Source organism: Salvelinus namaycush, chromosome 2, assembly GCF_016432855.1.
Source record: "Salvelinus namaycush isolate Seneca chromosome 2, SaNama_1.0, whole genome shotgun sequence".
Lineage (NCBI taxonomy): Eukaryota > Metazoa > Chordata > Actinopteri > Salmoniformes > Salmonidae > Salvelinus > Salvelinus namaycush.
The window spans coordinates 12,367,299-12,380,788 of NC_052308.1; the positions used below are offsets into that span (position 1 = coordinate 12,367,299).

The 13,490-nt window shown below is 49.0% G+C and overlaps 1 protein-coding gene across 1 annotated transcript in view; it reads right to left on the reverse strand.

Moving 5' to 3' along the window:
- LOC120059130 (forkhead box protein J3-like) overlaps window positions 1–13,490 on the reverse strand; it is a 135,110-nt gene that overhangs the window by 74,861 nt on the left and 46,759 nt on the right. Inside the window, exon 2 of the mRNA XM_039007963.1 lies at window positions 597–1,065. Coding sequence (XP_038863891.1) covers window positions 597–920 — 324 coding nt within the window. The 5' untranslated portion in view covers window positions 921–1,065. The remainder of the gene's footprint in view (window positions 1–596; window positions 1,066–13,490) is intronic.

The following is a 13,490-nucleotide window of genomic DNA, read 5'->3' on the forward strand; positions in this document are numbered from 1 at the left end:
ACTTTCTTCCCCTTCCATAGATTCACTCGCACACGCACTTGCTCTCACACACAGGAAATGGGCTACATACATTGTGCCTGGCTGCAATAAAGCAGTGCATCACATTCTAGTCCATATAAATGTCACTGACTGGAAAAAAGCATATCAATTTATATCTGGGCTCTGTAAAAGGCAATCAGCATAGCTTTATCTCTGTATATCACGTGCCTCTTGAGATGACACAGCACTGGCTCTCTCTCCTACATAATTGCTTTCTATCAAGGCATCTGCAATGAATAATACCACCCATGAATGGGCTATTTAGTCTGTGTTCGCTCAGATAGGGCCATCTCTCGCTCTGAATATTAATCCAGAATTGTACACTTCACACAGTTCAGGGCTGCTCGTATTATTTCACTCAAAGATGTAAGGCACTTAGTGGATATAGAGTGGGTAGTCTCGCTTTGAGCTTTAGTGAAATAACAGTGTGGGTGATTATTATGAATGACAGTTAGCTTTATGTCTAACTCAATGTCTACAAACCATCTCATACACTCATGACATCAGCTCAGAATGACATCCATTCTACTCCAGCTCCTTTCTGTCCATCATCTTACCTTCCAGCCGCTGCCTGCCTCCCTGTAGTAGGGGAAGTTATCACAGATCCACTGGTAGATCTCGCTCAGGGTCATCTTCTTCTTAGGCGAGCTGTTGATGGCAAAGGTGATGAGGCTGGCGTAGCTGTAAGGCGGCTTGCCATCTTTGTGCTGCTGGACCTCCTCCTGGTCCAGAGTGGTGTTGGGGTCCAGCATTGCACTCTTCTTGCCCATGCCCGGCCCCCCGTGGTGCCCCTGGGCATCAGCCTTCTGGATGGCTGCCCGCATGGTCAGTTGAGGCAGCCAATCCATGGAGGTCAGACTACTCTCCAGCTCCGACGTCATAGTGACGACAGGCTGGGCTGCGGCGAGTCTGTGGTGGTAGAAGGGGGTTGATGGGTGAAATGCAGGCCAGGTGAGGTGAGTGGAGGCTGAGTACAGGGCTCCCCCAGCTCAGGGCTTCAGCGGTCTAGCTGTCTCTGAGTGAAACCTAGAAGATGAGGAAGAAGCAGAGTTTTTAGTCCAGCTACACACATTTGGAAATTACACTAACAATGAGGTTGGTTGAGCATAACTAATTACACAAACATGTCTGGCAGCTAGCTAAGCATTCAGTATCAAATTAGTTCCATATTTCCTGTAGTGAAACTGTACACTGCAGACTGGTTTTTGGTACTTTCAAAATACCAGGGCTCCCTTAACATGTGGATGCTTCCCATTTTTCATGTGAATATAGAAGGGTTGGGAAATGCCAGGGACCTGGCAATAAAATAATAACTACACTAAGTGTCGATACAATATTTACATTGCCCTTACAGGAGCAATTAGGGTTAAGTGCCTTGCTCAACAGCACAGACCTATTTTTTCACTTAGTTGGCACGGGGATTCGAACCAGCAACCTTTTGGTTATTGTCCCAACGCTCTTAACCGCTAGGCTACCTGCGGTTAAGAGAGATTCTATATATATATATATATATGCATTTCGATTCAATACTTGTATTTTATTTTGATGTTCCACACATACTGCTCACCATATGTCTGCAGCAGAGAGAGAGCATGACAAAATGAGTTTATCAATACGTGCTGAAAACATGTTGGCTCACTATTTGGAAAGAAGATGGAGAACAAGCTATAGGATGAAAAACACAGGAGTTCTGGAGCAAGTACAGCCCACTAGTGCTAACTAAAGTAGGAGGGAAACACACACACGTACGTGTGAATATATATATATATATTATAGGCAACCATATATATATTTTTTTACAGTCAAATATTGATACATCCCAATATTATTTTTGGACAATATTGTAACTGTACTGATTTTTTCCTCCATCACTAGCATATAGGCAGTGTGGTTGTGTAAACAGATACTGGACACAGTCAAGTTTGATTGACTCAGTCTGGCCCCAAATCTGTGCCATGTCTTCAGTTACACTCCTGAGCTATGGTAGTGCAGTTTGTTTCTGTGACCACATAAAGAAACTAATCTGAGTCGTGTTCATAACACCATGCAAGGCTGTCTAACAACTACTCATAACCCCTGATCCCAGGCCAGCACACAGGAACTCTAACCCCAAATATCCCACCACCCCTGCAAGTTTAGCTGATTCACACTCCTCTCCCTGCCCACTCTGCTCTGCTGCCCATGCTAGATGGGGAATTGTTTTCACAACTGCTAGTGAAATGGGGGAATGGCTCATGAGGAATTGCAACCCTTGTGAGGTTAGTAAACTCCCCTCCCCTTTCTCTCCCAAAGGCGGAGCCTCTGACGTAAACAAGCAGCCCTGTGCAGTTGTGCCAACCACAGTCCTCAGCTCAGCCCTCTGCACCCACAAACAGCTTCTCTCTGGGATCGCTGCCCTCTCTGGTTTAAAATAGAAGCAGAGGAGAGGCCTAAAGTTACAGGCATAGATAGGTGAACGCATGCCACCATGCAAAACAAGCCCCCTGTGTAGAGTGACACTGCACTATGACGAGAGAAAGAGAGTGGAATCTCCACTCTGTATGTGTGTGTCCTCACAAGCCCGCCGTGCTGTATTAAATACCTCACAGGCCGCTGAGGGTTTGAGGGGCAGTAGGAATGCCCTTGACAGAGACACAGAGACTAGGCTATACTGTGCAGCCGCAGCTCACTGACTGAAACCTCAGTCTAGTGGTAACAGACCCCGATCTGAGAAAGGAGACGCAGTAGCAGCACATATAGCTCACTGCTGCTTTATTACATGACACTACCAAACACCACAGTGGCTCTGGAGCTAATTGAAATAAAAGGTGAGTCAGGACCTGCTAATGAGAGTGATTCATCATGATAAAATGATGGCAGAGATGCACGGTCGGCGCCCAACCCTCTCCTAGAGCAAATAAATACCGTATTCTCATTACATACCGTTGAACACAGGAATCCCAGATTGTTATTCAAATTATTGCATTTCAACACAAGCCACATCACCTGGTGTCTAAACCTCACCCTAACCCTGCATGGTCTCTGTGTGTGTCTAAACCTAACCCTGCATGATGTGTGTGTGTGTGTGTGTGTGTGTGTGTGTGTGTGTGTGTGTGTGTAAACCTCACCCTAACCCTGCATGGTCTGTCTATGTGTGTGTGCGTGTCGCTCTCTGGAGCCGGTCCTAACCTGCGTGTCGCTCTCTGGAGCCGGTCCTAACCTGCGTGTCGCTCTCTGGAGCCGGTCCTAACCTGCGTGTCGCTCTCTGGAGCCGGTCCTAACCTGCGTGTCGCTCTCTGGAGCCGGTCCTAACCTGCGTGTCGCTCTCTGGAGCCGGTCCTAACCTGCGTGTCGCTCTCTGGAGCCGGTCCTAACCTGCGTGTCGCTCTCTGGAGCCGGTCCTAACCTGCGTGTCGCTCTCTGGAGCCGGTCCTAACCTGCGTGTCGCTCTCTGGAGCCGGTCCTAACCTGCGTGTCGCTCTCTGGAGCCGGTCCTAACCTGTAACACAGTGGCAGTGATCCACTGCATTCTAATTAAGATGCAGGGCTAGGATGCAGCCAGAACCACATCGGCTCGCCATGAGAGGCCAGCCAGCTGACAGACAGCAAGTTGATGAGTGCCCCCCCCAAACGAATGCCATTTGACCCCATGCTAATGATCCAGATGCTTTATAATCTGCAGGGCCGAGCGTCTTAATTAGTGAACCTTGGCTGTGGCAGGAATGATGAAGAGCAGGCAGTAGCACAGCAGCCCTTCTGCCTTCATTAGGGTAAGGTTCCGTGACAGACAAGCAGCCAGGGGTAGGGCCTCAGAGACAGGCCCCAGCCTGCTGCTGCTGGGGAGGACCGATGCACATGTACCACAGGCCAGGCATGGTCTGGGGTAGCCAGCCAGCGGAAGGTGAGAATGGGGGAGGGGGCAGTGGAGAGGCATGAACGTGCTGGCAGCGTCATATCTATCCAGAGGTCAGAGAGTTCAGGCCTCAACACTTAGGAGCCCCAGGTAAGAGATTACCACACCACACACAGACCCATTTTAATCCGGCTGAGCAGCCCTGTCGCTTTCACACACCAGGGGTTTTCCTCATATTTAAATACATTTTGAGTGTGGTGCACACTTGAACTGAGTGGAAGAAACACCTGGACAAATTAATTTATATTCAGAGGCGCGCAAGTGTTGATCCCCCTCGGATTAATGGCAGATTTGGTATTAAAAAGAGGTGGACATTAAATATTTTAATCCAACAACTTCTTGACAAGAGTTCCCTACCTTTTTATTACACAAAGAGCACTGACTGAATCACTGTCATGTGTCTGTACCTAAGGCTGATGTCTCAATCAAACACAGTGCAGACATGTAGTGCCAAACCCTTCTCAGTCAGGCATCATCCTCAGTGAGGCAATAGGGTGAGTAATGACAGCCTGCAGTCTTCACCTTAACATCACAGAAGATTACACTGTCTCCTTTGTGGTGTTGTGAGAGAATGGAGGTGAGGAATTGTGTTGGAAACTCATCCCTCCCACATTCCCCTCCTACTAAATTGTTGCAGACGCCTACACTTGGCAAGCGTTTCATAGTTTCAGTACCTACTTATAGCTCCATATAGGCTATTTCAAGTAAGTACCTTTAAACGTTTAAATTAAGTTGGGATCTTTAACGTTAAGAAACATCCCTTACCGAATTGTTTTTCTTCCCCACAACATTAAAATCACAGTGCCGTTATCACAAAACATCATTATCCATGTTATAGCCCAACCAGACTATATGGCTATAAAGGCCTAGGGAAAGTTGTGCAAAAAAAGTTAAACCAGAGAGGAAGAGGAAAACATTTGGCTACTTTGGTGAATTTGCGAGGCATGCAAGACAATTAATACATTGCCAGATGCAGATTACCAAGACATATCCAAATGGTTCTGCCTTCTCTCTCGAGCTGGCCTGCCTTCTCTCTCTCTCTCGAGCTGGCCTGCCTTCTCTCTCTCTCTCGAACTGGCCTGCCTTCTCTCTCTCTCGAACTGGCCTGCCTTCTCTCTCTCTCGAACTGGCCTGCCTTCTCTCTCTCTCTCTCTCTCGAACGAACTGGCCTGCTCTCTCTCTCTCTCTCTCGAACGAACTGGCCTGCCTTCTCTCTCTCTCTCTCTCTCTCTCTCTCTCTCTCTCGAACGAACTGGCCTGCCTTCTCTCTCTCTCTCTCTCTCTCTCTCTCTCGAACGAACTGGCCTGCCTTCTCTCTCTCTCTCTCTCTCTCTCGAACGAACTGGCCTGCCTTTCTCTCTCTCTCTCTCTCTCTCGAACGAACTGGCCTGCCTCTCTCTCTCTCTCTCTCTCTCTCGAACGAACTGGCCTGCCTTCCTCTCTCTCTCTCTCTCTCTCTCGAACGAACTGGCCTGCCTTCTCTCTCTCTCTCTCTCTCTCTCTCTCTCTCTCGAACGAACTGGCCTGCCTTCTCTCTCTCTCTCTCTCTCTCGAACGAACTGGCCTGCCTTCTCTCTCTCTCTCTCTCTCTCTCTCTCGAACGAACGAACTGGCCTGCCTTCTCTCTCTCTCTCTCTCGAACGAACTGGCCTGCCTTCTCTCTCTCTCTCTCTCTCTCTCTCTCTCTCTCGAACGAACTGGCCTGCCTTCTCTCTCTCTCTCTCTCTCTCTCTCTCTCGAACGAACTGGCCTGCCTTCTCTCTCTCTCTCTCTCTCTCTCTCTCGAACGAACTGGCCTGCCTTCTCTCTCTCTCTCTCGAACGAACTGGCCTCCCTCTCTCTCTCTCTCTCTCTCTCTCTCGAACGAACTGGCCTGCCTTCTCTCTCTCTCTCTCTCTCTCTCTCTCGAACGAACTGGCCTGCCTTCTCTCTCTCTCTCTCTCTCTCTCTCGAACGAACTGGCCTGCCTTTCTCTCCTCTCTCTCGAACGAACTGGCCTGCCTCTCTCTCTCTCTCTCTCTCTCTCTCGAACGAACTGGCCTGCCTTCTCTCTCTCTCTCTCTCTCTCTCTCGAACGAACTGGCCTGCCTTCTCTCTCTCTCTCTCTCTCTCTCTCGAACGAACTGGCCTGCCTTCTCTCTCTCTCTCTCTCTCTCTCTCTCTCTCTCTCTCGAACGAACTGGCCTGCCTTCTCTCTCTCTCTCTCTCGAACGAACTGGCCTGCCTTCTCTCTCCTCTCTCTCTCTCTCTCTCTCGAACGAATGGCCTGGTCCTCTCTCTCTCTCTCGAACGAACTGGCCCTGCCTTCTCTCTCTCTCTCTCCTCTCTCTCTCTCGAACGAACTGGCCTGCCTTCTCTCTCTCTTCTCTCTCTCTCTCTCTCGAACGAACTGGCCTGCCTTCTCTCTCTCTCTCTCTCTCTCGAACGAACTGGCCTGCTTTCTCTCTCTCTCTCTCTCTCTCTCTCTCTCTCTCGAACGAACTGGCCTGCCTTCTCTCTCTCTCTCTCTCGAACGAACTGGCCTGCCTTCTCTCTCTCTCTCTCTCTCGAACGAACTGGCCTGCCTTCTCTCTCTCTCTCTCTCTCAAACGAACTGGCCTGCCTTCTCTCTCTCTCTCTCTCAAACGAACTGGCCTGCCTTCTCTCTCTCTCTCTCTCAAACGAACTGGCCTGCTTCTCTCTCTCTCTCTCTCTAAACGAACTGGCCTGCCTTCTCTCTCTCTCTCTCTCAAACGAACTGGCCTGCCTTCTCTCTCTCTCTCTCTCAAACGAACTGGCCTGCCTTCTCTCTCTCCTCTCTCAAACGAACTAGGCCTGCCTTCTCTCTCTCTCTCTCTCAAACGAACTGGCCTGCCTTCTCTCTCTCTCTCTCTCAAACGAACTGGCCTGCCTTCTCTCTCTCTCTCTCTCAAACGAACTGGCCTGCCTTCTCTCTCTCTCTCTCTCAAACGAACTGGCCTGCCTTCTCTCTCTCTCTCTCTCAAACGAACTGGCCTGCCTTCTCTCTCTCTCTCTCTCAAACGAACTGGCCTGCCTTCTCTCTCTCTCTCTCTCAAACGAACTGGCCTGCCTTCTCTCTCTCTCTCTCTCAAACGAACTGGCCTGCCTTCTCTCTCTCTCTCTCTCAAACGAACTGGCCTGCCTTCTCTCTCTCTCTCTCTCAAACGAACTGGCCTGCCTTCTCTCTCTCTCTCTCTCAAACGAACTGGCCTGCCTTCTCTCTCTCTCTCTCTCTCTCTCTCTCTCTCTCTCTCTCTCTCTCTCTCTCTCTCTCTCTCTCTCTCTCCTCTCTCTCTCTCTCTCTCTCTCTCTCTCTCTCTCTCTCTCTCTCTCTCTCTCTCTCTCTCTCTCTCTCTCTCTCTCTCTCTCTCTCTCTCTCTCTCTCTCTCTCTCTCTCTCTCGAACTGGCCTGCCTTCTCTCTCTCTCTCTCTCTCTCTCGAACGAACTGGCCTGCCTTCTCTCTCTCTCTCTCTCGAACGAACTAGCCTGCCTTCTCTCTCTCTCTCTCTCTCTCGAACGAACTGGCCTGCCTTCTCTCTCTCTCTCTCTCTCTCTCTCTCGAACGAACTGGCCTGCCTTCTCTCTCTCTCTCTCTCTCTCGAACTGGCCTGCCTTCTCTCTCTCTCTCTCTCTCTCTCTCTCGAACTGGCCTGCCTTCTCTCTCTCTCTCTCGAACTGGCCTGCCTTCTCTCTCTCTCTCTCTCTCGAACGAACTGGCCTGCCTTCTCTCTCTCTCTCTCTCGAACTGGCCTGCCTTCTCTCTCTCTCTCTCTTTCTCTCTCGAACTGGCCTGCCTTCTCTCTCTCTCTCTCGAACTGGCCTGCCTTCTCTCTCTCTCTCTCGAACTGGCCTGCCTTCTCTCTCTCTCTCTCTCTCTCTCTCTCGAACTGGCCTGCCTTCTCTCTCTCTCTCTCTCGAACGAACTGGCCTGCCTTCTCTCTCTCTCTCTCGAACGAACTGGCCTGCCTTCTCTCTCTCTCTCGAGCTGGCCTGCCTTCTCTCTCTCTCTCTCTCTCGAACTGGCCTGCCTTCTCTCTCTCTCTCTCTCTCTCTCTCTCGAACTGGCCTGCCTTCTCTCTCTCTCTCTCTCTCTCTCTCTCGAACTGGCCTGCCTTCTCTCTCTCTCTCTCTCTCGAACTGGCCTGCCTTCTCTCTCTCTCTCTCTCTCTCTCTCTCTCTCGAACTGGCCTGCCTTCTCTCTCTCTCTCTCTCTCTCTCTCTCGAACGAACTGGCCTGCCTTCTCTCTCTCTCTCTCTCTCTCTCTCTCTCGAACGAACTGGCCTGCCTTCTCTCTCTCTCTCTCTCGAACGAACTGGCCTGCCTTCTCTCTCTCTCTCTCGAACGAACGAACTGGCCTGCCTTCTCTCTCTCTCTCTCGAACGAACTGGCCTGCCTTCTCTCTCTCTCTCTCTCGAACGAACTGGCCTGCCTTCTCTCTCTCTCTCTCTCTCGAACGAACTGGCCTGCCTTCTCTCTCTCTCTCTCTCTCTCGAACGAACTGGCCTGCCTTCTCTCTCTCTCTCTCTCGAACGAACTGGCCTGCCTTCTCTCTCTCTCTCTCTCGAACTGGCCTGCCTTCTCTCTCTCTCTCTCTCTCTCGAACTGGCCTGCCTTCTCTCTCTCTCTCTCGAACTGGCCTGCCTTCTCTCTCTCTCTCTCGAACTGGCCTGCCTTCTCTCTCTCTCTCTCTCTCTCGAACTGGCCTGCCTTCTCTCTCTCTCTCTCTCGAACTGGCCTGCCTTCTCTCTCTCTCTCTCGAACTGGCCTGCCTTCTCTCTCTCTCTCTCGAACTGGCCTGCCTTCTCTCTCTCTCTCTCGAACTGGCCTGCCTTCTCTCTCGAACTGGCCTGCCTTCTCTCTCTCTCTCTCTCGAGCTGGCCTGCCTTCTCTCTCTCTCTCTCTCGAGCTGGCCTGCCTTCTCTCTCTCTCTCTCTCGAGCTGGCCTGCCTTTTCTCTCTCTCTCTCTCGAGCTGGCCTGCCTTCTCTCTCTCTCTCTCTCTCGAGCTGGCCTGCCTTCTCTCTCTCTCGAGCTGGCCTGCCTTCTCTCTCTCTCTCTCGAGCTGGCCTGCCTTCTCTCTCTCTCTCTCGAGCTGGCCTGCCTTCTCTCTCTCTCTCTCGAGCTGGCCTGCCTTCTCTCTCGAGCTGGCCTGCCTTCTCTCTCTCTCTCTCGAGCTGACCTGCCTTCTCTCTCTCGAGCTGGCCTGCCTGCCCCTCTGCCGTCTCCCTCGAGCTGGCCTGCCTGGTCTTTCGCTAATGACAAGCGTGTGTTCAGTCTGTCTGTTTGGTGTAGAATATCCTAGCTTAGGCTAATCATGGGAGCGATGACGCCGGGATACAGTATCTTCAGGTCAGTCTTGCGAGCACGGGGTAGGCTAGTCTTGGTTTCTGAGCGGGTGGGGGTGTTTTTGTCTCATAATATGAAATGACAGTAGGCTACCGGTATAGCCTGTATCGATTACCCTTTTCAGATAGAATGGTATGTGGCCCCTTGAAAGCGCCTTGCCTACGGCATGTTTGTTAGTCAGTTAGGGTCGGCTATACTACGGCTTTTTAAACTGCCGACACAAAACATTCTCTGGAGACAAACAGCATTTTACTTGTCTGTAAAGTAATGTCGCTTCTGAAGTGGGACTAACTTTCAACACTAGGCGACCAGAACTGTCAATCCTAGCCTGCCTGCGGGCAGACCACTTTCCTAAAAAAAGTACTTTAAAGTTTGTTAAATAACGCTACTTACCAAGACATTTAGTAGAAAGAAAGCACATCTAGCTATCATACCATAAAAAAATTAACTGCATAAACACAGCAGCACATCAATCAGCAACATTTATTGTTGTCAGAGAAACAAAATAACATATGCTGGAGCAGAATTCTACTGTCTGAAAAGAGACAGACGCCCTTATTTTTAGTTGTCTGAAAAGTTAAATTATCCACACGTTACTGTAGCTGCGTTCTGTGTCTGTAAAGGGTCATGGTAGATTGAACTTCATCACCCGGCCGGAGGTCATACATAAGTAAAAGGAACCATTACAATGAATTGACCGGAAATTGTATGATTTTTTCTTAGCCTTTTAAATGGGAAACCGCTAAAAAGAAAATCAGTATAAACGTTAAGAGAAATGATCCATTTGTCACAACCCTACTTTGACTACCTATTGTTTTCTTCACCACGCAATAGAACCTAGTAGATATATTCTTAACCCTGAATCATTTCCGATCCCAGAGAAAGGGATATCCAGCCTCCAGTCACACTTCCAGATGTTGAACTCATGATGAGTACCAGACCAGTGTTCTACTGCACTTATCTGCAATTTCTACAATGAACACATTTTTACTCCAGTCATGCATCCGTTACAGTTTAGACTTCAGTTCAGTTCAGCATAGGTCTGTCTGCCTACACAACAACAATAGACCCATGGCCATGATACTAGTGCTACACATTCCCTTTACACCCAGACATGATGAAAATGCATACAGTTACATATCACGGTTACATTTTTGGACCATATTTTATCGATTTGTACCATAGGTATCGTGATGTTCTTTGTGTACCAGCTTGCATTAGTTGGCAGTACCTATGCAAAAACACCAGTATGTCATCCTATAGCTTGCTCTCCATCTTTTTCAATAGAAAGACACGTTTTCAGCACTTATTTCCCCTACTGATCAAACTAGTTCTCATGCTCTTATCACAATGCAGCAGACATAGTGAGCAATATGTTTGGAACGTCGAATCGCAATACATATCGGAACCTAAGTAACGTGATAATATCGTATTGCGAGTTCCCTGGCAAATTCCAAGCCCTAATGAACGCTGCATTCGAAACTGACAGAATCAAACACTTAACAATAAATATTTATACCAATGATGGTTAAATACTGCCCACAGCCTGGCCTGTTGGTGTGTGTGAGGAGGAGAGCGTGACGGTAGCTTGGCGACAGAGAGGGGAATGGCTCTGCGAGCTCCCTCTGCTACGCCTGAAGATCTGGCACACAACTCACAACAACAGTGATGTAACCTGGTAACAAGCTCTTGGCATCATCTTCTCTCTCCACTGAAACCCTGGCCATACCTTCCATATCAACAGCCTTGTTCCAGCGCTGGAGAAGCCCTTGTTTTCCTACTGATATGCAAGGGGGGGAAACAGGGAGGGGTGGGAACCACGCTCACCTGCCCTTCAGACAAAGGGAGATTCCTCACTTTTTCCAGCCCTGGAGGCACAGGGCTTATTGGAGGACTTATGTTTTTTTAAACAGAAACTAAAATAGCAACACGGCTGGCCATTGTGATTCCACGTGAGCTTTTGTAATCGTGCCGCGTGAACGCCCCAAGTGGGTCTCATCATCTTTAAAAAACTAAAAAGTAGGTAATGGCAGTGCCAAGGCAACGGCTTTAATGGCAGTATTCCTTGTCAATTAAAGTCTTAAAGTGGTTCTGTTAAAACCACTCAGAGGAAGAGAAGGAACATTAACAGCCTTCTTGAATTTTTAGGATGTATCAATTATCACTTCACTGCACACACTGCTGAGCACATTGTTCAGCTTATTGAAGACCACAACCAAGCTGGGCTCTGAGACAGCAGCTATTTGCAGACAGCGGTCCTAACAGTGTGTGTATTGGGTAGGATTGTGGTGGCGAGTTCTGTTTTAGTGTTGAGAACCTGTTTTATGTTTGTTGGGTCTGGTGATTGAGTGAAGTAGCCAACAGTATAATGTAGTATATTGCAGGGGAGGTGGGTTCTCCGTTTCCCCTGTTCCCACCTCACCAGTGGCTGAACATCATACTTCAGAATTATTCTTCCAGTCAGAGGAGAGTGCCACTGTGTGGTGTATGGGTCAGTTTAATGCTACACATAGCCAGGCAGAAGAGACTTGTCAACATTGCAAACAATGCTGGGTTTCTTTTAAAGCCACTGGACCTGAAAAAGTCAAGCAGGCAAAGAAATGAACACCTTCACTCTTGTTGCTATGAGCATAACATACTAGTGAGGGGGCTCAAATCACTTAGTATCAAACAAACCAGACAAATCAACAGTCTACATGGAGGTGCATGCATGTCAACATTAAGCTGCAGCAGACACCAGCCCATCCAGTCAGAGCTGGATGAGGCCCAGCCTCCAGGCTGTCATGAGGTTACAACGCAGACAACAGGCTCTGTGACCCCTACATGCAGACATGGTCAAACAGGCACTGGAAACAAGAGAAGGTTATCTGAATGGAACCTGCAGTAATTACACCATTTGGGGATATTAGAGATTTTCTCAGCCGTCTGCCGTTATTCACGGTAGTGTTCAGAGCCAAGCGTCTGAGCTGAGAGAGCTGAACACGCAAGCAGGCAGGCAAACAAGGCCCTCAGCTCATTGTGCAATCTGCAGCAGGCCCTCATACAAAAACCACATACACCATTCCAGTAATTCAATAAGCCTTTCCAATGAATTACACCAGTGATGAGGGGTTTGTCTCTCTGTCCTGAACAGCTTGGCTGGGAGGTGGCCTTTGTGTAGGGAGCGGTGGTGGTGCCCTGACACCGACCATGCGAACCCAATTACCCTGGCCCCCGGGCCTGGGGGCCCGCATTAACACACTCACACCCTGGGAGCTCGACTCCACGCCAGCCTGGCAGTTAGACAGGGAGCGGGAGAGAGAAAGAGAGCATGCATGCTGAATCACAAATAGACCACTTAAGACACTGGCAGGAGGACCGTTTGTGGCATTATTGAGAGCCTTTCCCTCATCAGCATTCCCCAGATCCTGTCCAATAAGCCACAATTAAATCCTGAGCCTGGCTCTAGGGCGGGCGGGCAGCAAGCTAAGGAGGCGCTGGCACTGCCTCAGGACCAGAGAGGTTTTGCTCCAGTGTCGTCAGTAGCTATAGCAAACTCACATTATCAGGAAGTCTTCCAAGTCCTCCTGCAATTATAATGTATAGAGACTCTACCTGAATAAAACAAGAGACTGCTTTGTCTTCATTTTGAGTTCAAGCTCAATATGGTGTATTTGTAAATCCAATATCATCCCCTTCACAAATGACTGTGCACAAGCACTCATCCAAGGGCGGCAGGTAGCCTAGCGTTTACAGCGTTAGGCCAGTAACCAAAAGGACGCTGGTTCGAATAACCGAGCAGACAAAGTGATAAATCTATCGATGTCCCCTTGAGCAAAGCACTTAACCCTAATTTACTCCAGAGGTGCCGTACTACTATGGCTGACCCTGTAAAACAACACATTTCACTGCACCGATCCGGTGTATGTGACAAAAGCAAATCAATTAAGTCGCAACCGAAGTGTGTTAAAATGAGAACAAGCTGAAGTTGCCCAAGCATGAATTAAAGGAATTACCTGGGTGGGCAAAGCATGATCAGAAATCCCTGCACAGAGCTAGAATGTCATGAATTTTAAATGAGACAGGGTTCAAGCTAGGCAGCTCCGGTTGTGCATTGATGACATACAATAACATCAAATGACACAACAGCAGTTAAGCCCATTTAGTGCTAAAAGTCAAGAAAAATAAACAAGACTCTAAATTGGGAGAGTGGAGCTTTGGTTCAGTCAATTAG